This window comes from Astatotilapia calliptera, chromosome 4 (genome assembly GCF_964374335.1).
Source record: "Astatotilapia calliptera chromosome 4, fAstCal68.1, whole genome shotgun sequence".
Classification (NCBI taxonomy): Eukaryota; Metazoa; Chordata; class Actinopteri; order Cichliformes; family Cichlidae; genus Astatotilapia; species Astatotilapia calliptera.
Genome location: NC_137425.1, coordinates 14,949,337 through 14,975,748, shown reverse-complemented (window position 1 = coordinate 14,975,748; position 26,412 = coordinate 14,949,337). Strand labels below are relative to the sequence as shown.

The 26,412-nt window shown below is 37.7% G+C and overlaps 1 protein-coding gene across 4 annotated transcripts; it reads right to left on the bottom strand.

The window, feature by feature from the left end:
* Positions 1-1,235: 1,235 nt before the first annotated feature.
* On the bottom strand, positions 1,236-23,050 carry LOC113018027 (nuclear GTPase SLIP-GC-like). 4 transcript variants are annotated; one of them, XM_026161105.2, is made up of 23 exons: positions 22,762-23,050; positions 16,492-16,556; positions 16,312-16,393; positions 15,549-15,661; positions 15,346-15,390; positions 15,217-15,246; positions 13,844-13,868; positions 13,586-13,666; positions 10,917-11,004; positions 10,191-10,407; positions 9,878-10,099; positions 8,455-8,661; positions 8,189-8,364; positions 7,482-7,575; positions 7,315-7,402; positions 7,043-7,164; positions 6,195-6,365; positions 5,957-6,111; positions 5,713-5,830; positions 5,499-5,607; positions 5,273-5,403; positions 4,942-5,023; positions 1,236-4,843 (listed from the first exon to the last, which is right to left on the bottom strand). In XM_026161105.2, the coding sequence occupies exons 3-23, from the start codon at positions 16,376-16,378 to the stop codon at positions 4,773-4,775; spliced, it is 2,412 nt and encodes an 803-aa protein (XP_026016890.1). In that variant the 5' UTR covers positions 16,379-16,393; positions 16,492-16,556; positions 22,762-23,050; the 3' UTR covers positions 1,236-4,772. The 4 variants fall into 4 exon arrangements, with proteins under 4 accessions (XP_026016890.1, XP_080156408.1, XP_080156407.1 ...); XM_080300282.1 differs by having other exon boundaries at positions 16,312-16,556; XM_080300281.1 differs by lacking the exon at positions 22,762-23,050 and having other exon boundaries at positions 16,492-17,232.
* Positions 23,051-26,412: the final 3,362 nt, after the last annotated feature.

The window sequence follows — 26,412 nt, the reverse complement described above, 5'->3', positions numbered from 1 at the left end:
GATTAGGAAGCAAGAAAACAAAATAATATAAAAACTACATCACATTGTGCTGGGAAATCCAGATGTGTGACTCCAACAGGAAGCAAAATAAACAATGAAACCACCAGTGAGCTTTAATAATTGCTAAATTGTCAAGACGGCTTATAAAAATTATTCCCAAGAAACAGATTTTATTACAGCAGTATAATCATCAAAAGTTATCTGTGGCTTTAACAGTTATTTAATTTAATATTTAGAGTTGGGGAATGGCTGCAATCACAGCATTGTAAGATGGCGGAAGAGGCCCCCTCCTCGATTCAGAGATGGTCTGAAAAAGCACTTTTGCAAATATATAATGTCTTGATAAATCGAGTAGATATTTGAAGTTTACACTGCAACATTCTTGCCTGAAAATATCTTAAAAGTTTATTTTGTGATCCAGAAAGAATAATATTTCAAACTCCGCTACTATGCGTTCCTCTGCCACTGCCTCATTTGAGTTTTGGAGGAAATGCATTCTGGGATATTGCATCTCGTCATTTCGAGCTGATTGGAGACCAAAACAGCCAATCAGATTTTTTTGCATCCAAGTTTGAGATTGGCTGGTTTTCTGGCACAAATATAACGGTGTACAGAAAGAGTTGAATGCACACGGGCAGAAATGTTGAGAACACGAGCAACACATTGCGAGCAAGCGTAAATGCAAAAACTGAGCAGAAGGGGCTGCTATTGTGTGTGTGTGTGGATAATAGCAAACACCGAAATAATTTTTTTGCACGCAACAGTGAATTTTGTTCACTCAAAATTAGCTTTTCTTTGCTCAAAATAAATTTCTCCTCAAAATGCAACACTTGTGCCTGCAAATTTTTTTTTACTACGCTCAGAACAGTGGCACAAAAATAACGCCATAGATAAGAAAATCTGCTGAGGGCAAAAAGGTGTCATGTTCTTAATGAAATGACAACAAGACTGAGTGACTTTCAGTTTCTGATTAAAAGAAAATGAAACTGAACTAAAGATCAAATCCTGCCACTTTTCCATTTACATTTTGTTCTCATACACAAATCTACTTAATGCAAAACTTCCCAGAGGTACAGGAAAATTTGCATTAAGCAAATTGTTTCTCGTACACATAATTAACCTCTGCTTCTGTCCTCCTCTTCAGACATGAAAACAAGCACAAGAATCAAACTGTCACGGCTGGGGGAGGGAGCCGTGTGGTGTGGAGGAAAAGGAGGACCCAAAATGCAGCAAACTGATGATACGAATGACGTTTTATTTACAGGGTGGTAGTGGCAAAAACAGGCAATGAAGCACGAGTAATTACAAACGGAAACCTAAACTGGGAGAAACTAAGTGACAAACCTGGGACCATACAAAGGGGTGCGGGGCAGAGAGACGCAGAGACAGGAACACCATAGAACGCAGATGAATGTAGATTAACGCAGTGATACATGGATGAACGCAGACGAGCCGACAACAAACACAGACCGACACCCACTAAATATACACACACAAGGTAATCAGGTAATCGCACACAGGAGGGAAGAACAGCTGATCTGAATACACATGATGACTGGAGGACACAAGCTGAACACAATGACAACAGACACAGACTTTCAGAACAAAACAGGAAATCTAGAACCCGAACCGGACACAAGGGGGGAGGACACAGAATAACTAGACAGAGGGAAATAATCACAAAACAAAACGCTGGGTCAACGACCCAGGACCATGACACAAACGAAGCAGGGAAAACAGTCCACACCCAAAACACTAAAAGGCCTGGATCAGTTCTGTTTTGAAATCTCTCGGCCCTTATTTCTGAAGTGAAGTTGTGGTATATCTTGATTTAAAAAAAATTTCTTCATGTAAAACTAACCTTTTCTGGAAGAATAACACAAAAAGAAGGTTGGCAACAAAAGTTACCCTCTCACAATTTGCACCTTTACTAATGTTTTATCGAACAGTATACAATATCAAATACATGCACACCTTTAGATTTAGAGCAGATTGAACTAAATAAAACAAAAAAAAAAGTTGCAAATAGCTGAATGATGTAATTTTCGTCATAGTTTAACAGTTTCTTCTATTTTGCAACATTTCTCATGTGGTCATTGATATGAACCATCATCGTACAATAAGCAAATATTTGTCCTTAAAAACTTTTAATTCAAGACCATTATTGTGGAGTATGTCTCAGCTCTGTGACCAATGAATAAAAAATATTAAAAGAAACTTGCCAAAACTGTTATAACTGTTCTACTTGGACACTTACTCTAAAACCTTACTGACTTTTGTAAGAGAATTGCAACAACATAGATAAATAAAGAGCAATTGTTGAAAAGGAAGATACATGTGAAACTATCGTCCAGAGGTGGGACCAAGTCATTGTTTTGCAAGTCTCAAGTAAGTCTCAAGTCTTTATCCTCAAGTCTCAAGTCAAGTCTCAAGTAATGTCAGGCAAGTCAGAGTCGAGTCTCAAGTCACTGGTGTAAAAGTCCGAGTCAAGTCACAAGTCTGAAACTTTGAATTTCAAGTCCTTTCGAGTCTTTAAAAAAAAAACGAAAAAATAATGTTGCAGTTATGCTAAATGTAAATATTAGACCATGTAATTTTTTAATCTGTGTTTTTCTCAACACATGACAAAATAGTGAACTTAGAAAATATACACAAATTGTGAAATTGCACCTCTTTAAAATGCAGCTCAATTAAACCTAGCTCCAAGAATAATTTTCACCGACAGTTCTGAGATAAGCTGCATGTTATTCTTGGATGCGGTTGTAGGACCGGCTTTAAAATCGCATGACAAAAATATCATACATATTAAAAAAAACTGCATCACCAACGTAGCCTGGAAAACATTTGCTAGTTAGATGAAGTCAGCTATCTCATCTTAGCATATTTATATGCATATTTATAATCATACGGTTCTTGGAGTGAGTGCATACACTCATGAAGTTTAGTAACTTCAGGTCACTGCAACAAGCCCAGGTACAGTTTACCGACGGATGGGTACAGGACCTTGAAATGCACCGTGTAGAAAGTAAAGACCATCGTATGTATCATAAGTTTACCAGTCTCACAAATCGTCGTCATAAATACACATTCGTTAACCGTTTATTAATAGGACCTTTGAGCTCAACGGTAATTAATTAGTAGTGGAAATAATTTCTGGTACGCATCACAGAAATGTAGCAGTGACAATAATACTGTATGCTGTAATCGTACTGGACAATTAGTGATACAAAAAACTGTTTTATCCTGTGAATAAAAGTATATGTTTTTGTCAATGTACCATAATAACAGAAGCGAAACGCAATATTGTGTCAGGACAATTCACTATTTATGCACAATAAATAAAGGAGCATAGCGCGACCATTTCTGTTCAGCGCCAGACTTGCTTGTAACCTATATCACCAATTATGTTATGAAAATGACGTATTAAGTACTAAAAGACACTGACCTTCGTGTAAATGCTTGGAGCAGACTAACCTGTGAGCTGGAGTGTTCTGGGACGTTATATTTGATCTTTGAATGGCTGCAATCCAGACCATCCGTCGCGTCTTTGTTACTTTGGAAACATGGCTCGAACAATTTCTCTTCAACGACATAATCCGATAACAACCGATCTCTTTACTCGTCGGCTTCCCGTGGCTGTCATGCGACCGGCTATTGCAGTTAATCATACAACAGCTTCTTGACATTTTTGTGTTTCTTTTTATCGCTGTGTGACTGATTTCAATTGAAAGCCTGCGTGCGCTAGTACCGCTTGCCACGAGTTCCCAGAATCCTTTGCGGTTCTACCCGTGAATGACGTCACATTTTCAATCTCCATATAATATGCATGTTAAATTTTATATTTGGGGTAAAATATCAAGTCTTTTCAAGTAAACCGGTTCAAGTCCAATTCAAGTCCCAAGTCATTGGTGTAAAAGTCCAAGTCAAGTCACAAGTCTTAGAACATTTTTTCAAGTCAAGTCTAAAGTCATAAAATTAATGACTCGAGTCTGACTCGAGTCCAAGTCATGTGACTCGAGTCCACACCTCTGCTATCGTCTTCTTTCAGCTGCTTCTGTTTAGGGATCGCCACAGCAGATCTGCCTCATTTTACTCTATTCTTGGGATTCTCTTCAGTCACACCCTCTGCATGTCCTCCACCACATCACTGCATCTTCTCTGTGGTTACATGCTTTTATTTGTTTTAACTAAACTTCTTCTGAGAACATACATTTTTATTTGCTTTTAACTGAAGGACAATTTCACTGCTACCACTGACAGTAACCAACTTGCCTCACTCTTTCACACACTTTTGAAAACAGTCTCTACAAATCTCTGCTTATTACCGACAAAAGTAAAAAAAATTGCAAAAAGCTGCAAGATTAAAAAGAAAATGCATCAACACAACAATATAATGTCTTTGGTAATGATGTTACCAAAGACATGATTTCAGAACTGCATTAAGTGTGTTTAAGTAGAATGAATGTAGGACACATTTTGAAAAGAAACTGTCGTTGGTACAATAATAACAATAATAGTAAAAAACACTTAAATATAAAATTGAAAACAAAACATGTGCTTGAAAAAATTCAAAACTATAGAAAAGATACTTAAAAATCATAACATAACATGGAACATGAATGGAAATCATATTTGCTTAAAATATGTATTGAAATTTGTATGTTTAAAAAACAAATACAATATTGAAATTGAGAATCTCATTAGTAACATTGTGGAATCAGTTCCTAGTCAAAATATGACCTTTTGATATTCCCTCAGTTAGTGACATTTCTTCATCTGACGACTGCGCTATTTTTAAGTTTGTCATAATTTTCCTTCACCATTGAAAGCTCTGTTGAAAAATCTAAAACAAGCAAACAAAAAAGGTCAAAAATATTAAAAATAAGATATTCAGGTTTTGGTGAAGTTGAAGTTGTATTTATTGTCTTTAGAAATGTTTACCTGGAAGTGAGCAGTTATCAGTCTTAAGTGAGAGTTCAATTGATTCCATCATCGTTTTCTGCAGCGTCTCTAGGATGTATTGCTAAGATAGTACCAAACTTTTAATCACTTATCAAAGAACCAGTGAGAAATACATTTAAAAAACACAACTTAAGATGCGTTGGAGGTTGCTAGGACTGAGGAAAGTACTCAAGGAAACACTTTTCTTATAATATCCACTCAAACAGAAAAAGGCATTGTGTAAATATTGGACAAAGGAAAATTGATGTGCAACAGTATGGTTTAAATTGTGTTCAAATATAAATATGTTTAAATATAAAATATAACAAACCATCAAGGCATTCAGCTTCTCCAACATGGTATTTTTTGCCCGCTCAAACATGTTCTTATTTGAGTGCACATGTCTCTCAATAGTCTCCCTCATGTTGTTCAGTGTGCCTGGTCCTCTGAATGCTGCGGCCTCTAGAGTAAGACATAAAACATCTGTCAGACTTTTGATGCAGAATCATGATAAAAAGAAATGTATCGTAGCGGCAACTTATAAATCTCTTTATTACTGATGTAGCTTTCTTCCATAATTTCTTTAATTTTCTGTGTCACACTGTTGTAGACATCTTTCTTCTGCGTCCGGATGATTTTATTGAGTTTTGCCTTGATTTTTTCCTCCTTAGAAAAAAAAAAAAAAAAAAAAAAAAATATATATATATATATATATATATATGAATCATTATTTTTCTGTTTTCACTAATATTGGGAAGTTTAATCTTTTACCTCTGTCTTGAGAAATCTCAGCTGCAGTTCAACATCTTTGTGGTATTTATTCAAAAAATCGGTGTTAAGTGAAAATGTTTCAATTACACCATTAAATGCGCTGCATTTAACTTCATTTCTGAAACATTTAAACAGGATGCTTTTAACAGACAGAAGTAGAATTTTTTATTTTAAAACTGACTTTTACATATCCATTTCATGTTTTTATTTGTTAAAAGGTGTGGTATATAATGTGTATCCTTACGGGAAGGTCTTTCTGAAATCTTCATCAATGCTGTCCATCAAGTATGAAGCTAACATCATGTTAATGTTTATTTGCTTCCCTTTTTTTTGTTTGTAGATGCCACCACTCTGAACAACACGCTTTAGTGTCCAGTGAAAAGCACTACCCTTCTTTCTCTGAAACAAAGTAGAGAACATTTTAACACATAATCATATAAAATGCAAAGTTCCTTGTGTTGATGGAACTAGCTTATACATACATAATACAAGAAGGTCTTCAGTTTTTGTCCATATGAACAGATGGAGCTTTCAACTCCCTTGCTAAGGCATCTCTCAAAAGTCCTATAGGCCTCTGCCATTGCTTTTGCGACTTGCGTAAGTTGTTGGCTCATTGTTCTCTCAAGTTCTCCACACACATGTTTTTTACTAGCCTAAAATAAATTTAAAAAAAAAGAACATGTTACAATTTTTATCAAACTATATCAATTTTAAAAAGAGCTTCACAAACGAGTCAAAAGTAAAAATACAAGCGAAAAAAAGAAAAAGAAAAAAAAAGCAGCATTTCAGATTAAGGAATAGGTATGGGCAATATTTTTTGGTTTGTTTGGACAGAACTTTGAGATTCAAAATTACTAATTCATCAACTACTCGCTCAATGCAACTTCCAATATTGGATTATTCACAACCTGCAACTTATCTTAGAGAAGTGCTATCCTGGCACTTTCTTATTCATGTCTAAGAATGTAAGAACATCTAACACAATAGCAAGAACTGTTCTACTGGCCCTCTCCTCACTTACAACATGCTTTCAGGATTTAATGAAACTGTTTAAAAACATACATCATACCAATATTCTTTGATTAAAAATTCCCTTCTGAGTAAATTTCTTTTATTTTCTCAAGCAGTTGAAAATTGTGTTTTATTCTGCTTTATAAAATGTTGTATTTTTACTTTGCTGTTGCGCTTTCCTAAAAGTCTTTAAGATTCACATTTCATGTGCACCTTGTCATTTTCCAGTGAAACTGAACACACTTTACTAAACTTACTTTCAATAAACACAGCTTTAAAAACATATTAATCACAAATCTGAGTATTTATTACCACTTACCACTCCTCTGCAGTTGGCCCCTTGAATCAAAGACAGAATCCCATAAGCTCCAGACACATAGTTGAATGTCTCTGAGTGACAGTCATTGAGATCTTGCAAAAATTGCTGAAGTTTGGGTATTTCTGTTAAAAGGAATTTGAATGCTGAAATTTTACATGACTGTGCATACTTTGATTTAAATCCAATCGTTCACTCTTGCTTCAGTTAAAAAATGCAAAAAAAAAAAAAAATTTCTTAGCTATAATATTGTCATTTAAGGAGACTTTACCTACCAGTTTCATCTGCATTTAAGCGTTTCTTTTTTAGAAACTCTTTGGAGCTCACTGTGAAGACCTTGAAATGGTCAACAGTGAAGTGTTTCTGGGGAAAATGGATTTCATTTGAACACAATCTTAACATTAAAAAGAGTTGTTGTGTTAGTTTTCTTCAGCTTGCTCACCTTAATTTTGTGTAGCCTGCTGAATTCTTTCCTCACTTCATCTTTGACTTGCATGTTTCTTTTAACTATAAGGTCCCGGCGTTGAGCTGCTGAACTAGAAGAAAAGATATTTGCACATATAGTTGGACAGTAAGGGGGAGTCTCTAACTAGACCCTTTCTAAGTAAGCAATAAGTGCACCCTTACTGGGTACGTAACAGCTAGGTACTGCTGATAAAATGTACTTGATTAATTAATTAACGAGTGAGCACCGCTTTAAAAGCAGACGTTGTTGTTGAGACAATCCTATAAGTGGCCATCTAAGAAAATTCACCTGAAGGTCAGACTGAAATTCTCAGTGAAATTCAGGGAAATACAAAAAACAATCAAGAGCTACATGTCAAGCTCTACAGGCTTCAGTTAGCATTCTAAATGTCAAAGTTCACAATGATATGGTTAGAACAAAGACTAAACAAGTATGGCTTGTTTGAAGAGTTATAAGGGGAAAACCTCACTTCTCTGGAAAGAAGGTGGCACCATGAGGATTGCAAACTGGGGCTCATTTTACAGCCACTGGAACTGGTCACTGGTAGCTTGAAGTTATTAAGTTGACCTTGAACTTCTATGGTATACCGAAGTATTCTAGAGCCTGTTGTGACGCATCTGTCTGACACCTAAAGCTTTTCCAGAATTGGGTGTACAGCTATACACATTTTGTGTCATACTTACTGGTCATCTGAATCTTCAATGTGATCTGACTTAGTGCAGATAAATAGGATTTGTCGACACTCGCCACCATTTCCAATATAGCTGCTGGCACTTTCCAGGATCTCCCAGGCTTCTTTTTCTGCGATTACTCTATTAATCTCAGTTACAATCCACACAGTAGAACAATTTTCAACAATCTGAAAGAATATTATAATTCAACTGTAAGTAACTTATTATCAAAACTTCATATTTAAAAATAGACAGTAGTGAATATGTGAATAAATTACTTGTTTCCACATTTTATCTCGACTCTTGTTACGGTCACCATTTCCAGGAAGGTCCACAAGTGTGACATGCTGGAGAAAATCATTGTTTGGCACCCTGACAGTCACACATTTCACTAGAGGCCAGTACCACTTCTTTACATCTTTATCATTTCCCTGTTTAGAGTCACTTCTTGTGTATTTGACACATCTTGCAGAGAGTTCTTTAGCCTGCAATAATTTTAAAAAAGTAAGACATCATTACTCTAAGCACTACAAGTGTTTTACAAGTTAAACCATTAGAGCAGCAGAAAATATGACAGAAAAGCACATTTTTTTAAAAAACAGTGCACACAGAAGAAAAATAAATATTTCATTTATTTTTAAGATATTTACTTACTTGCATGTTGTTCCTGTTTTTAAAGCAAATGTGAACTCCTTACAAACCCAACCAGCTTTGATGTTAGGAAGACCCCAAACAGTAGCCTTGTAAGAATCTCTGGTTTTAATACCAGATCAGTGCATCACATTGGGAGCACAAATGGGATTGTGGGCCTAATTTATTTCACACATTCACTGTGTTGCACATTTTAAAGTCATAACCCAGAATCAGACTATTAAAGTCTGGGTTCTTGCACCTTGTCCTCTTCTCTAAAGTTAAATTCAACTTAAACAATGCACATTGCAAGTACAGATTTGCATTTGTTCAGAGTAGGACTGTTTTGGTGTAATTTAACCCTTAGATACTGGTCAGATCAAATTTGACCTGTTGTGACATTTAACAGTGTGCAATACACATACACTTATTCTTCTTTTTTATACTAAGTTAATATACTGTGTTGTGTTGTTTGTTACGTTGTGATGTGTCATATCGTGTCGTGTTGTGTTATATGTAGTGCCGACGTAGGACAGTTTTTCCAATTTCATTGTACTACTGTACTATGTATGACTGTGCAATGACAATAAAGAGTTATCTTATCTTATCTTATCTTAACAGCAGTAAAATCCTGAAATGTGACAACTTTTATTAAAATGACTCAAAAAACACACATACTTCAGCTGTACTTGAATTTTGAACCAACTTTTCAAATAGAAAAAGTTGATAGATCCATCCATTCATTCTCTTCGACTTATTCAATCTAGGGTCACAAGGGGGCACAGACCTATTCCAGTTGCCATATGGCAAATTGGGGTACACCCTGGACAGGGTTGCCTGTCCATTGCAGGGCTAAAAAGAAACTATGAACTAATGACAGATAATATAACAAAATACAACAGATTTTTAGTTAGTGGACAATGGTCTCATACATGTGATGTATATTGGGCACACTAGTTAAGTTGCACAGTTGAGGATTACTGAAACCAAAGCTGTATGTAAATTATACCATCCTGAATACATCACCCCTGCAAGAATGCGTCAGTAAGTAATAGAGCGGTGATGTCTTACTGATTCACATGACAAAATCTTCCTCCTGCCTTGGAGAAATTCTGGAATTTCTCTGAAATATTTTCCATCCATGAGATCTTCAGAGGACTTTCCTTTCCATTCTTCTCCATAGAGCGCTGAAAACTTTTCACTGATGTCATGATAGTCATTATCAACATCCATTTCACAGTCTTCATTATCCCCAAGAAACTGATGAGATGACCACAACTCATCTTTCCACTCCTAAAAAACAAAAATGCTTCTCAGTTTTATTAAAAGGGCCTAAACCCAGAATACTAAGAAATTATATTTCTGCAGCTAAAACTAATTTTACCTCTGGTGTGATGAACTCAATGTCTGCCTCATAGTTAGAGCCTTGCATGTTAGCCTCCACTTTGATCATGACTGAGGTGCATGCACTGACACTTCCAGAAGGCAAAAGGTTCTTCTCTTCAATGATGGCATTTATCAGAGAACTCTTTCCAGCCCCAGTTTTACCAAATACACCAACCAGCTCCCTCTTGTCTGTCTCCAAATCACTAATTTTTTTCCTGTTAAATAAGATTGTAAATATGGGTTAACTGATCCAACTGACTACACAAATAATCATCACAATGCTTTTCACGTTTCTATAGCTTTTGTTTTTGCTAAGAACTCAATCTTTTAGATGCTATCTCAGAAAAAATTATAGAAATTTAGTAGCTGAAGAGTTAAATTTTTACCTCAAATTTATGGATACCATAAACAGCAAATAAAAGTAGCTGTACTATACAGAATAAAAGTCTGGCAGACTTAAATCGAATCCAAGTGAGACTAATTGTGATCCACACTAAAAGCATTGGAAGAATTCATTTTCTGTTATAACCTGTCTGTCAGCAATACAACTTTAAACTAACTAATAAAGTAAGTAATAGTAAAAAGGTCTTGAGTCTTACAAATTAAATAAGGAATGAATGTCCATGTTACTATGATTATTTATGATTCTAGAATCACTTGCTGGCAAACAAACAAACATGGCTTTCTAACATGGCTATACAGACACAACAAACGTAATACTCACTTCAGGAAAGCACTGAGCTTGTCTTTTTCGTGTAGTCTGGCATGGACGAATTTCATTATGTTTTTTACATCAGACAGAACGATTGCTTCTGTAAGCAAAGAAGTAAACAACTATTTAGCAAGAGCTATAAACCTATGGATCCATCCATCTTCTACTGTTAATCCGAGTCCAAATCTGAATTTGACGCAAAAGACTTTTCTCACAGGATCAAATACCCTGGTGAATCCCAAAAGACACATATAGATTGGTTTGGAAAACTCCCATGCAACCTAGAATATCTTTGGCAGCATACAGTGCTGGTACAGTGTTTTGTGATGATTACGATGGCTGTATTTTTATTCCTGAGTCAAAAGGTTTATTTCATAGCTGGACTGTGCCTAGCACTACACTGGCAAAGACTTTTCGGCGGTAGTCCACCACCTTGGTCTGTCAGTCTAACTGCACTGTCCCACCTCCATGTGACATTGTAGAAGCATATCAACCAAAACAGCCGCACCACATACAGATCCCTGAGAAAAATAAAGGAGAATATCATCCACCCCAGTTGTCTCAGTAACCTTACACAAAGTAATCTCTCTAATTCTCACATTCGATCAGTCTTGCTTCATGGACTCATTGAAAACCCCCCACTTTTTGGTTCAGCTACTGTCAGATCTGGAAGAAGTGGTGAAAAGATGAATCTGAAAAGCTAAGAGAGAAAGAGAAAAAAAATCCACTTACAATAAATGAAACAAAATATGTCAAGGTAACTGACACCGACACCAACAAGTAACAAGCCCTCACACTCACAGGAGGCTGATGTTGCTAGCATCCACCATAGAGAAGTACATGAGGGACAGCAGTTCCCAAAAGAGTGAAAAAGGAATGGCGAAAGGTGAAATTACCATGGTAAGAAAATAGATGAAAGGACATAATTTGGGAGAGATTCAAGGATTACGGTAAAATGAATGGCTACTTTGACGATATGCCACACCTAATCTTTAAACTGTGGCTTTTAATTGTCACATGCTACATTGCAGTGCAACTAAGATATGCTGACCAAACAACAGCTTTACCAATCTGATTAAACCTGTTTAGACTAACATCTAGACTAATTGTAAAACAACAAGTATCTCATTGTTCCAGCATCCAAGAGAAGTAACTGCTAACACAACTCAAGACTGATGCTGTATAACGCAAATGCTATGGCAACGGTGGGACAGGTCACGTCAGGTCAGAGGGGATTTTATGATCACCAGATCTCACAGAACTCCAAGAACAACTGGTGTATTGAAGGGATTGAGTACGAGAGCAGCTGAGCTTAAAGAAAATATTGTGGCTACGCTGGAAACCTGGATCCTCCATGGTTGATTACCAAGAGTATGAGATGTATCCTCTGACAGTCTACTAGAAGAACTGAATGCAGCATTATGGATAATCTTTACTATGACCATCACTGAAACCAACCAGTTGATCTACACCACAGAAGCAGTGATCTTTGGGATGCTTGGATACAAGATTAAAAAAAAGGCCACAAGAAGCAGTATCCTCCATGAAAAAGGAGACTAGAGGCCAAGATCAAGGCAGCAAGGATGGAAGTTAGCCAATTATAAGAGCTCCAGAAAGGTGTGATGAAGAAAGGGATGCTTAAGAAGTACAGCAGGCTACCCATGCCTGAAGCAAAGACTCATAGCCTTCACTAGCCACCTGAAGAGGTACACCAGAAAGATAGAGGCCAGGAGGACAAGCCAGATGTCCTTCTTCAGTAAACCATACAAGGTGTACGCTAAGTAGCACTGGAGGAATATAAGAACAGCAGCCCCACCAAGCCTGGAGATGGAGCAAAAAGACTGGCTGTAGTGATAGATGTAACTATATCAAGATATGATGTCATTAGGAAGAAGTAAAACGAGAAGCTTGAGAAATTCCAAGGGCTGAGAGAAGAACTTTATAAGATGTGAAGGGTGAAAGCAGAGTGGTCCCCACCATGGTAATCAGAGCACTCAGGGCAGTAATGCCCAAACTGGGAGGGTGACTACAACAGATCCCAGAAACACCATGTGAGCTCTATGTGTTAGAGCGCAATCCTGAGAATAGCAAAGATACTGAAAGGATCCTCCGGCCTGAAGCTTTCAACTGTCATTAATCTACATTCATACAAATGACATTTAGGACCCATTAACCAGCCCATAGGCTGGAAGAGGAGAAATATGAGTAAACCCAGCCCTGCCAATCACAGCTCACTAAGCTACCACTTCAGGGTTAGTGGTTCAGCTCCTGCCAGTCTCAGCAAGAGTAACTCCAGTTCGGGGGCCAGGGTACCTGGACCTGGGATATAGAGTATGTTTGGGGAGTGTGGGTGTGTGTACAGTGTCCTTTTCTGTTTGTCTCCATATTGGGTGAGTGCAGAGTATGTGTATATGTGTGCATGAGAGTGGGAATGCACGTTTGTCCCGTCGGGTCTTCCCTCTCTGGGAGCATCTCAGGCCCTCCCAGGTATGGGGGCCTGGGAGGGCCTGTGTGAATGTAATGTATCAGGCACACAATATGGTAACTTTAATTATGGTATATGTAGCACTCATGTTGTTGCCTCTTCAAAAGTAAATTTTAATAACATACTTTTACGCCAATAAACCAATACATTAAAAAATGGCAGATTTGTTTAATGGCCAATGTTTAGAGAGAAATACCCAATGGTTGGGAGCTACGTTGTCGTTTAGCTGGTGGTTGCAATTTGCTGGACTCGTCCGGTAGGTCGAACTTTCTCTTTCCTAATTGGATAGAAAAATATTTAAAGAAAAGGATAAATATACAACTTTGTTCTCTGGGATTTGCTCAGGAGTCAAATTTAATATTTAATTTCAATGATATTATTCTGTCCAAGTGACTGTTGTCTTGAAAATACTGCTCAATACTGCTTGTAATAAATAAGATGGCATACATCTTACCTTTACCACTTGTGGATGGCAAAACCTGGGGATCAATGTACATATTAATGCATGAGATTATATATATGTGTGTGTGTGTGTGTATTAGGGATGCACCGATACCACTTTTTTGAAAAACGAGTATGAGTATGAGTACTTGCATTTCAGTACTCGCCGATACCGATACTGATACCGAGTACTTAATAAAAACACGATTTAAATTTACAGGTAACAGCTTTAGTCCTATAATTTAACAAAAAAACCCAAAAAAACAAAACAAGGGACTGGTTTGGAATTAAGAACATTTATTTAAAATGAAAAGCATGTTGTATGCAACATATTCATGTATTCGTGTATTTTAGTTACAAATATATAATATTTCAGATGTAAAATAATCTTACATTTAGTACTGTAGTTTATCATTGAATACCTATAGCACACAGACTTTACCTTGGGTCAAATATGGTGGCGATGAAGTACAGTGGGTTGTTCTCGACGTCACTGAAGCACTTCTTGACAGCTGCCAGTAAGGTTGCTTTCATTGTCTTGACGCCGTGGTCCTCGTCTGTTTCTCTGTTTAGAAGTCTCACTAGCACAGTCACAGCTGGCATGACATCAGAGGCTAGTGCATCGTAGCTGCTCACTTTTGTAGTTAGTTCCTCAAAGGGGGTGAGGATGGCAACAGTCGTCTCCATAAGAGCCCATTGGTGAGCGGTGAGATAGTCAGAGAGTTCATGCTCGGACACATACACCCCAGCACTCGCTTTTGCTCAATGAGGGACTGGAGCATGTAATACGTGCTGTTCCAGCGCGTCTGTACGTCCTGCTGCAGTCTCTTTATTGGTTGGTTGAGCTGTCCCTGAATGTCCTCGAGGCGGGAGTAGGTTAAGGCGGAATGTTTAAAATGCCCAACTATTTTCCGTCCCACTGCTATAGCATCAGCTATGCTCCTCTGTGCTAATAAGCATGGGTAAATAAGCGTGGGTAAACTCTTTGTACTCGTTGTCGTGTTGGGATTTTAGGTGCTTGATTAAATTACTTGTGTTAAATGCGCTACCTTTTGAGCCTCTGGACAATTTCGCTGAGAACAATTTGCAATCCACCTTTGTTTTGTTGTCTTCATTCACTTTAAAATAGTTCCACACGGCTGATATGTCTCGCCTCGCCTTCTCCCTGCTCTGAACTGCAGCCGGGGCCTGGGGGCGGGCACTCGGCACCTGTGATTAACCCTTTACATGCCGCTCAACACAGATAGGTCTCAGACCATGGTATCGGTCCCTGGTATCGGGGGACTTTTAACGAGTACGAGTACTTTAGAAAATGTGGTATCGAGGCCGATACCAGATACCGGTATCGGTGCATCCCTAATGTGTGTGTACATATATAATTCTTACCCGATCTAATTCAGGTGCATCTTCTTGCTCCTGTTAATAGTGAATACAAAAAATCAGTGCAAAATAACTGAAATACATAATTGCTATCATTGATCTTAGCCAGTTATAGCAAAATTGTATCTAACTTACTTTAGCAGATAAATTGACTGTTTCCTCATTTGCACTTTGTTTTTCCTAGCAACAACAAAAGAGGCCCGGTAAATAGTTCTGTTTTAATCTGTTATTTGCAGATACCAATGTAATTTTAACACAGATTTGCATAAATTGAGATTTATCAGACCAAATGTTACAATGTACAATAAGAAATATTAAATTGCATACAGTAAAATTACCTTTAACTGCTTGAATCTCTTCTTGAACTTTAATCCTGGTCCAACTTTTGGAATCAATTTATCAATGAGTTCATCATTAAGTTCATAAAAGCTTTCCTCTGTAATTTCTTCATCTGTAATTAAATAAATCTTAGTAATGCAGAAGTGCAAATCATTTAAAAATTACTACACATGTCTGTGAAGGTTCTCAGTCATCCAGGTCATTGTAGTCTAAAGAGCTTAGAAAGTAAAGTGTCTGGACTTTTTTAAGTTGCTTGAAGACGTTTCACCTCTCATCCGGGAAGCTTCTTCAGTTCTAGGGCCAAATGGTGGAGAGTCCCAGATTTAAGTCCTAGGGGAGTGTCCCCCAACGGGGTCAAGAGCTCCCTGTTGATCCTCTACATAATCCCACGAGCCAAGGTGTGAAAACGTGTGTAGGTAACAATCAGCCAAGGTTTCAGGTGAACTTATTGTATACAACCAGGACACTATTCACTATTCATTCACTCTCGTATTCACACACGCCCAAGGACACAATGACCAGGACAGAGAGCCCGGGGATTTTGAACCAGCGACCTTCCGGTTACAGATGCACATACCCAACCCCCTGAGCCACGGTCGCCCCAATAGAAGAAAGACAATATGCTCTTCCTGATACAGACCCAAATCTCCAGCTGGAAACAATCCAGTGACCTTTCGCTTGCCAAACTGACGTGTTAAACACTGCATCACATCAATATTGTTTAAAATCTGTGCTCATCAGTGATGCATAGTAATACCTTACCTTCAAATTTATCCATCCACTTTTGTAGATCCCATTCAGTCAGTTTGTTTCGCACAAAATCATCCATGACCACGAAGAAAAACTGAAAGATAAATTGTAATTTCTAATCAAACAACAAAATGGCTAGGAATAGGCAGATATATAAACAATACGTTTAGAGCAAAAGTTCAAATAGTTTACCTGCTATTGAAGATGCGGTAGAAAAGGTTCTTTCAGAGAGGGTGAAGTCAGCCAGAAGGCATAGACTGGGAACAGTCAGGAACAAAAACAAAAAAGGAGAAGTCCAACAATAAGTAGAAGTTTTAAAAACAAAAGTCGATTAAGGTACAAAAAAAAAAAAAAGCAAAAAAGCAAGAGAAGGTAAGTAGAACAAAAGGAGGTGAGTGGAACCAGATCTTATCATAAACAGATGCTAGTCAGGGGATGAGTAAGGGTAAGTGCTAAAAGATGGAAGAGCTAGTGTTATTGCAGAGGTGATGGAAATGGCTGGATGTTTGGCTCAAGGATTTTAGTGGACATGTAAAAATAAGGAGCTGAATACAGGAACACTGACATTTAGTTTTGTTTAAATGTGACAATTTTTTTTTTAAAAAGCCACTAGGAAAAATGTAAAAAGAAATAACTTTGGAAAACAAATACATTAAGAAAAAACAAACAAACAGTAACTGTTAGGTATGACAAGCAAATGTGCTCTTTGGACACTCATTCTTTACTATTCTGTCAAAATGTCAACACAGATTTGATGAAACAGAAAAAAAAGAGTTTCCAAAAGGAAGTTTTAAAAAGTTCTGTAAAGAATAAACATAAATGACATGACACAGATTTGTTCCATGTCTTCATTATTTATGTATTTATGTTATTCATCTATGTTTATGTTATTTACAAGGTCAGAAAGGCTGCAGGAAGCAAGATTGATTGAATAAGTGATGCAACAGCATGGCAAGATTGTTTTCATAATATACACAAACTGAAACTAAAGAACAATGCATTTACAAATTTTCCTAATACAAAACTTTACAAAATTACTTACAAATTCTTAAGTAATTTAATTGTTGTTATTAAATTACTTAAGAATATATACATTTACCAAATATAAAATTAGTTTTGCTGTATCATAACTGGGTAAAACTTTAACCTTATTAAAACAGCCTTAATTAACTATGATGTGTTTTTGTCCTAAGTAACATTATCAGTGTTTTTAATGACACTGAAGGTGATCTATTCAGCAGCTGCACTGAATCCATGAAATAGTCACAGGTCAATATTAGTAAAGCTGCTACTTAAACCTGAGACTCAAAAGGACAATACTTTGAGTTCCCCATCCCTGTCTTCACTGCCTTGCAGGCAAAAACAATATAATTCATGCATGTTTTTTGTCCCGTTTTGCAGATTTTGCAGTCATAATCTGAATGCGATACTGCACCAAACAGACTTGCTATTTCCAAGATAACCCCAACCTATAAATTCTCTATTTATCTGTTTATTTATTCATGTCTATAACAGACCTGGGGCCCGTTCTTCGTACGTCGCTCACTACATCCAAGATCAAATGACACATCCAAGACCAAACCATCGCGCTAACCGTGAGCTCGCTAATCCGGTTCCCCGAACACACCTGTTGTTGACGATTAGTACAGCTGGACGCAGTAATGTGACATCACTGGGTGTCGTAAAAGGGGCTACGCATCGATAGTAGAAACATTGATCGGCAACCCGCTGATTGGTCGGCGAAAATGTCGAAGGGGCGCGCTCGGTATTTTCCGGCAACAGAGCAAGAACTCTTGATTGAGGGATTTCAGGAGTTTCAGCTAACTTACTTAGCGAGGTACGAAGAACAGGCCCCCGTTCTTCGTACCTCGCTAAGTAAGTTAGCTGGATTTGATTGTTGACGATTTCGCGTGATCTTGGATCGTTCGGTTCCCCGAAGCTCATCCGGGACTTGCTGCCATAGCAGCAGAGCCGTAAGCGTAAACCTGCTCGGGAGCAGGTTTACTTTATGTAAACAGGATTAGATCGCGGCCATGCAGGTATGTCCGCTTCATTCATACGAAAGCAACAGCGATATTCCACCACTGTTTCACCTTAAATAAATAACATCAATGTAACTAAAGATAATGCAGCACTTGATCCTGTTATTGATTTCACACAGATACATACAGGTCATTTCCTAAAAAAGGGAAATGTACTATTAACATTCTATTACATGTATGTGATTATTACAGATGTAATTCATATTTCAGAGTAGTAATTGTAAATTACTTCGTGTAATCAAGATGAGAGACCACGGCTATAAAAGCGAAGGTGGATTTGGGAAGCCTGTCGCAGCCATGTCCTGTCCGTATACGCGAGCCACCCACTGCGGAAGGTGCAAGATTGATAAGGAGAGTCCTCAGAATCCAGCGTATATTGCAGGACAGACAGGATCCTTTAGCTCAGCGAGACAGTGTGCTCATTGAGAGATATCGATATTCCCGTGAGGGTATTATTTACTTAACCAACTTGTTGACGAGGGGGTGCAGGACCACCACCTGTCTTTTGTTGCTCTGCCCTTTTCTTGGTTGCTGTTATGAACAAACAAACAGTTTATATATATAAGTGATAAATATTACCATTCTGTAGAATATTCTTATATTTCACTTTTACTTGTTCCCATGTTCTAGTGGGTCCTGTTGTGGCTCTAATGTGAAAGGGGATATAATATAACATAATATAATATAATGTAATATAATATTGGATAATATAGTGTAATATAATAAATCTACCCTACCGCCTACTGGTGTTGGCCAGAGGGGCCGATGGCGCGATATGGCAGCCTCGCTTCTGTCAGTCTGCCCCAGGGCAGCTGTGGCTACAACTGTAGCTGCCTCCACCAGTGTGTGAATGTGAGAGTGAATGAATAGTGGCATTGTAAAGCGCTTTGGGTGCCTTGAAAAGCGCTGTATCAATCCACTCCATTATTATTGTTATTATTAAATTACTTACGAGTTTAATTTGTCAGTAACTTTCTGCCAGCCCTCTCTCCTTGCTTTTGCAGCCTTTGCAGTGTTCCCTTGCGTTCTGATTAAACTCTGAAACTCCTGAAATCCCTCACTCAGGAGTTCTTGCTCTGCTGCCGAAAAATACCGAGCGCTCTCCTTCGACATTTTCGCCGACCAATCAGAGGGTTGCCGATCAATGTTTCTACTATCGATGCGTAGCCCCTTTTACTACACCCAGTGATCTCACATTACTTCATCCAGCTGTACTAATCGTCAACAGCAGGTGTGTTCGGAGAACCGGATTCTGGGCCCTATTTCAGGAAGCCGGTTTAGAAAACTCAGAGTGAAAAACGATACTCAGGGTTGAGTAACCCCGAACTGTCCAACTCGGAATATTCGGTTTCAGAAAGGCTGATAACAATTAGTTCAGTCAACGCGGAGTTGCTTTAACCCCAAGTTAAGCGCACGCACGAGGATACATAAAGCCCTGATCAGTGGAGCACAGATTAAGCGAGTCACCATGGAGACGGAGGGAAAGAAGGCGCGGTCAATGTATCTTACAGCGCTTGAGGCCGAAATTCTGATGGCAGCATATGCCGATAACATGCAAATTTTGCGGAAAAAAAGTAACACAGCCTCAGCTGCAAAACAAAGGGAGCATGCATGGCAAAACATAGCCGACAGAGTCAATGCGTGAGTGTTAATTTAAACATTGATCTAGGGATTTCCACCCATTTAACACGTTATTTTATTATATGTTATTTTATTTTATATTTTATACATTTTATTTCGTGATGTGATGTGAGCGCAGGTGCAACCCAACAGACCCCAAACGTTCCTGGCAGCAAGTAAAAATGAAATATAAAAATATAGTCCAAACAGGTAAGGTGTAATTGTATTATGAGCCATAGTGCTTGGTCTGTTTGTCCGATGTAAATCAATTGCAGTTAGAGGCTACATTAATTTTCTTTCTGTAAGCACTTATTGAAATTATCTGAGCACATTACAAGTAAATATTTGCTTACTCTGTATGCTCAAATGTGACCCGTTATAGCAAACAGAAAAAAAGCGGAGGCCCGAAAAACAGGTGGGGGTCCTCCACCACCACTCACAGAGCCTGTCCACTTGGCTTCCACATTTGTGATAATGTTGGCAGCATCATATATGATCTTCACAGTGCAGAGAACGCAAATTAGCATCCATTACTATAATAAATAATTTGTTAGTTTGAAATGCTACAGGGAGCTATGTACCTGTACATTAATGCTGTGGAAAGACTTCCTGTTCACATAGTCTCCTTCATTTACTGAAGGAGCAATGATTGGAATGTGAGTGCCATCTGTACAGCCAATCACGCCTGGGAACCGTGAAAATAAATGTAAAATTTAAGTAGTAGTTCAAGTATCACCACATCATGAATTAAGTTTTGTTCATCCTGATACCTGCAATTTTGTGGAAACCCTCTTTGATAAATCTTGTGGGTCTATGACCGGGGAACACCACAGACGAGTGCAGGAGACGTTTCAGTGCAACTGTAACATTCCTGACTGCCCGACAGACGGTAGCCTTGGAAACGTGCTCAGCGTCACCAATGTTATACAGAAAGCTCCCGTTTGCAAAAAACGAAGTCCAATACAAATAATATGAATAGAACTGAGAGGATGTCCGCGATGTGTTACATGAGTAATATTAGGCCTGAGGATGTTATTCAAATAAATTATAGATTGTGCTGAAAAACGGTAACATTCACACAGAAAATCATCAGGAAATGATAAAATGTCCAAACGTGCTCTAATCACTCTCTCCCGGCGGAGAGCTCTGCGGAGAATTTGGGCTTCATCTACTGGCTCTTCAAGGAAGGGGCACGCCATGTCCGACACTTCCTACAGTCAGGTTTCTGACAAAGAGGCGGAGAAAGTCAGGGTTAGTTGAAGTAAACCTGCTAGGGGGCAGGTTAGCTTCACGGAGTGTGTCGTCATAGTAACTCACTCAGGATCAATCTAAACTCGCTTTGTGAAACCGAAAACCCAGAGTTTTCGTTCACTCAGGGTATACTTACTCAGAGTTTGCACTAAACCGGCTTCCTGAAATAGGGCCCTGAGTGTAAAATAAACAATTTATTGACATCCACTTAAAACTTATCAAATTAAAAGAGCAATTGCAATTGCACATGTACTGTCAATTCAGAGCTGTGGCTTATAGGTGAATGGGATGCCAGACGAGAACAAGTCCAGAAAAGCCACCAACTCACACGTGTGGCTCACTTGCACATACAGGTGCAGACACACTACGGTGCAGCTCAAACAACGGGTACATAAACTGGTACCACCACTAAGGCACCCACTCACTTCCACTTTATTCCTTCAGCCCCTGATTAAAGGAAACAAATTATTAATTTATCTATAAAAATAATAATGTTTTTTGTCCGGTCCCGCAGATTTTGCAGTCATAATCTGTTCATTTCCATTCGTTTTGCTTCTGTTATTACTTTACATGAATAATATGGCCATATCCAAGCACTGACAGCAGGGATAAAGAAAGAAAAAGGAATGAGGGAGAAAAACGGAGAATATAATGAAAGGATAGAGCACAAACGGAAAAGCAAAATGGATCACCAACTACTGCACCTGTTGGACAGCAAGGCACACATACAATGTTCCTGTGTGGGGGGGTTTTGTGGGGTTTTTTTTTTTTTTTTTTTTTTTGTTGTTGCGTGTGTGGCAGTGCGAGTAAAAGGGAATGATGTAACACGAACACACCAAAATGACGGCGGACCTCAAAAGTTACTTATCAAAAAATGACAATGAATCCACATTTTTGCACAGATTTGGCCTTATAAAGGCATGTGGTCGGAAACTTTTGATCAGCCTGTTGTTTTCAATACATCGCATGCTCAAAAACTGTTTTGTCTCATTCCCATTTCTGTTTGTATGTTGAAGCTCCACGTTAACCTTGTTAAGATCAAACCATGCAAATAATTTTTCTTTTCTTTTTTTTATAACCATTTTTCTAGTGGTCATAAACTTTTGATCAGGACTGTATATTATCAATTTACAAATGAAACGTTCGTTCAAAAACCAAATGTACATACACAAGTACAAACAACAGTACTGGGAAGTTGTTATAAACACAAACTGCTCGAATTGAATAATTCCCGAACGAAAGAAGGGAGAATACAAAGCATAAAGGCAAAGCACCTGCACTTCTCTTAGTGTATGCCAGAGAAACAGTAGCGGCTCCACTGTAATGCTGTCAGCCGCCCACCCAGGGCCAGACATGTTGTGAATGCACGGTAAATTTAGCATTTACAGTAAAAGACTATTGTGACAGAAATAATGCTAAGACCGTGAAAAATCAAAGTTACATACCGATCAAACGGCTTCTCCCGATTCTCTGCAACTACGACCTATAACTACACCTGTTTACTGCGATGTAAAATAAACGTAAAATACGGCACAATATTAAAACATACCAGCAATCGATGGAAGGAAAACTTCAGAGGAAACAATCCGCAGGTGATCTCTACAAAAACACGAGTATCACCAAATCAACCAAAATGTAACCAATTCAATCGGAGGGAGCAGCAACATTTTTAAGACTCCTATACCTGTAACAGCTCGAGAAGGCAGGTGACGAAGACCCGGAAGCGAGGAGATGGAAGCTACGATTGAACACAGGACATCTATTTGCCTGATTTCAGTGACATCGTACCAGTATTTTTATTCTCACATAATCCCGCTTTCTTTATTTTTTTGCTCCATGTTGATAGATAGATAGATAGATAGATAGATAGATAGATAGATAGATAGATAGATAGATAGATAGATAGATAGATAGATAGATAGATAGATAGATAGATAGATAGATAGATAGATAGATAGATAGATAGATAGATAGATAGATAGATAGATAGATAGATAGATAGATAGATAGATAGATAGATAGATAGAATATCCACTACAGTATCCAATCCAATTATACAGTTATTGCTATTATTGTTACTACAAAAAAGAAGATTCAAAATAATTTTAAAATATCAGTTGTCATTTCACAAGTGGCACTTTTCTGTGAAATTCTATATGAAACATTTGCACTGAATCGTCTCTTACAGTGACACCTATTAGCTGTTAATGAGTAGTTAAAGCAACATTAATCTGGTGAAAGGGGTAGTCTTTGGAGATGTTTTACACAGCAAGTAAGTTATAAATGCATCAGAATTTTGAGTTTATTTTTGTTCATGATTCACTTCAATTAAATTCCAATTTAATTGAATTTATTTAGAGCTAAATCATGACAATAATTGACTTATGCATTATATTGTAAGGTAAAGAAACTACAATAATGCAACAATGCAAACAGAGAAAAATCCCAAAACCATGTGACCCATATGAGCTCCAGCAGAACCAGACTCAGGGAGGGATGGCCATCTTCCACAACTGGATGTGGTAAGAGGATGAAGATAACACAAAGACATGCTGTGGAAGAAAACCATAGATTGATAGATGTTGAAAGAGTAATGTATAAACAGATTATACGTTTCAAGGCTTGATAGTAGAGATATTGTCTGTCTCCTGAATCCAAATTGGGAGCAGGTTTCACAGAAGAGAAGCCTGAAAACTAAAGGCCTTCCTCTCATTCTACTTTTAAATACTTTAGGAACTACAAGAAGGCCTGCAGTCTGAGAAGGAAGTGCTCTAATGGGGTGCTACTGTACTATAAGGTTATTAAGATAAGGCCTGATCATTTAAGACCTTGTATGTATAGCCTGGAAGAAAGCAGTACGACATATTTGTTTAATATGCACATAGAAGGACATATACAGCTCCAAGATTCCTCACTGGAGGCCAAAGTAATGTCATCCAAAATAAGCATCTGGTTAGATACCATATTTCTAAGATTTTTAGGGCCGGGTACAATAATCTCAAGCACAGTGTAAAGTGTAAAGATAAATGTCGTCATGATAAATAGAAACTGAAACTATGGCAAATAAAAACTATGATCAATCCATTTGCATCATATTCATTTGCAGATCATTTAAGGCTAATTGAAATATTGTATTCAGGAGGAACACCTTCCTCCCTTCTGCTATTACTTTACTATATACACAGTCCCAACAAAAACAAACATTACATCATGTGACAACATGGGACAGATGTGGGAGGCATGGCAGGATAATAAGGACAAGAGCAAGTAACCAATAATGATGACATATATGGAAGACCAGAACAGTCACATGCATCGAAATAGACAATTCTCTGTTGAAATAATTAATTGTATAATGAAATATGCATTTGTAAATTCATTTTTAAAAACAAAATTGTAATTATTTTATTTATTTAAAAATTAAATAGGTAATTTCTTATTTGATAATTTAATTTAAAACAAAAACACTATTTAGAAATCAATCTTTCAAGATGAATTGTTAAACCATTAATAAATACTTCAAAAATTTTTTAACTCTCAATAAAAACCTCATTTCAAAAACTATTGAAATCCAGATGACAAAACATCTTTCAAAATCTTTAAGTAACAATTTAAAAAGGAGAAATAAGTAAATGAATTAAAATTTTGTGGAATTGATGTTTAATTTAAAGTTTTTATTAATGGATTAATTTATTTTGAAATATTGATTTTTATTACACACACACACACACCTACACACACACACACACACACACACACACACACACACACACACACACACACACACACACACACACACACATATACATACTGATATGGGCAGAAGAAAACTCAAACAAAGCTCTAAAGCTATTAAGTGTCCACCCAGGCCCAGGCTGATCAAACAACTTCATCTGAGTATAAAACAAAGTGGCCCACCTCTAACAGCTGCTCAGATGGCAGCTACTATTTATAGTAGCACCATATAATGGGATTGGCCACTAATTGGTGATTAACAATACAATATGAAATATAATAATCATTCACCTACAATTCCATTCACATTGCATGTCAGTGTAAAGCTTGTTTTTGGTGTTATTTATAATTGATAAACTAGAGATTGTAATGTCCAGCATGTTAGGCTCATAACAAAGAAGGGATATGTCTGTGAAGCTTCTCAGTCATCCAGGTCATCATAGTCTAAGGAGCTTGGAAAGGAAGCTCTGTTCGAACAGAGGCAGGGGTTTATAACACCAACTGCCTGCCATCTCTAATAATGTGATTTCCTGTTGTCAGAAGGCCCAGGATGTGAGTGGCCCTTAATGCCCACTCATATCCTGCCCCATAGGGTTTGGCTTGGTTTTACAATAAGTTCGCCTGAAACCTCGGTTGATTGTGATCCACACCTGTTTTCACACCTGTCTCTTGTGATTACATAGAGGATCATTAGGGTGTCCATTGTCCCTCTTGGGGGGGGGGGGGGGGGGGGGGACTCTGGGACTCTCCACCATTTGAGCTTATCAATCGATACTTTATTTATATAGCACATTTAAAGACCAAAGGTACACCAAAGTGGTTCTCAATAGTTAAATATGAAATAAAATTAATTACATGTGAGTACGATAGTAGAGTACAAATACATTGCCAGACAAAAAAAACCCCCCCAAAAAAACCGCACCGATTAACCCGGGAGTACTATGTTAAAAGAAATATTTCACTCTTGGTGTAAAAGTTAGGTAAAATCAACACAGAACTATCAACTGGGGAAAAAAAACAGTAACACAATAGGTTAAAAGTACACACAAATGTAACAAAAGCACAAAGTCCGATAAATCACTAACTAATCGAAAATGCAAGATCAAATAAATAACCTTTCAATCGTGTTTTAAAAGATTAAATAGATTCCGACGTGTGAATATCAGCTGGAAAACTGTTCCAGAGGTTAGGTGCAGCAATGGCAAAGGCACGATCCCCTCTGGTTTTCAGCTGGGACCAAGGTTGCACCAAGAGCATTTGACTCAATGATCGAAGTGCTCTCCTAGGAGTATACAGGCTGAGAAGTTCAGTTAAATAGCATGGTGCAATATTATTTACGATTTTGAATGTAAGCAATAAAATCTTAAAATTAATCCGATATTTGATGGGCAGCCAATGTAGATCAGTAAGGTTCAAGGTAAAAGAATCAAATCTTCTAGTACCAGTTAAAAGACGTACCGCTGCA

Bases quoted from the DNA above. Each gene is read 5' to 3' on its own strand.
- LOC113018027 (XM_080300282.1), bottom strand. From the start codon at position 16,378: ATGGATGATTTTGTGCGAAACAAACTGACTGAATGGGATCTACAAAAG. The intron at 15,662-16,311 runs GTAAGGTATTAC...ATTTAATTACAG, and splicing joins GTGGATGGATAAATTTGAAG to ATGAAGAAATTACAGAGGAA. The intron at 13,869-15,216 runs GTAAGAATTATA...ATTGATCCCCAG, and splicing joins ATGCACCTGAATTAGATCGG to GTTTTGCCATCCACAAGTGG.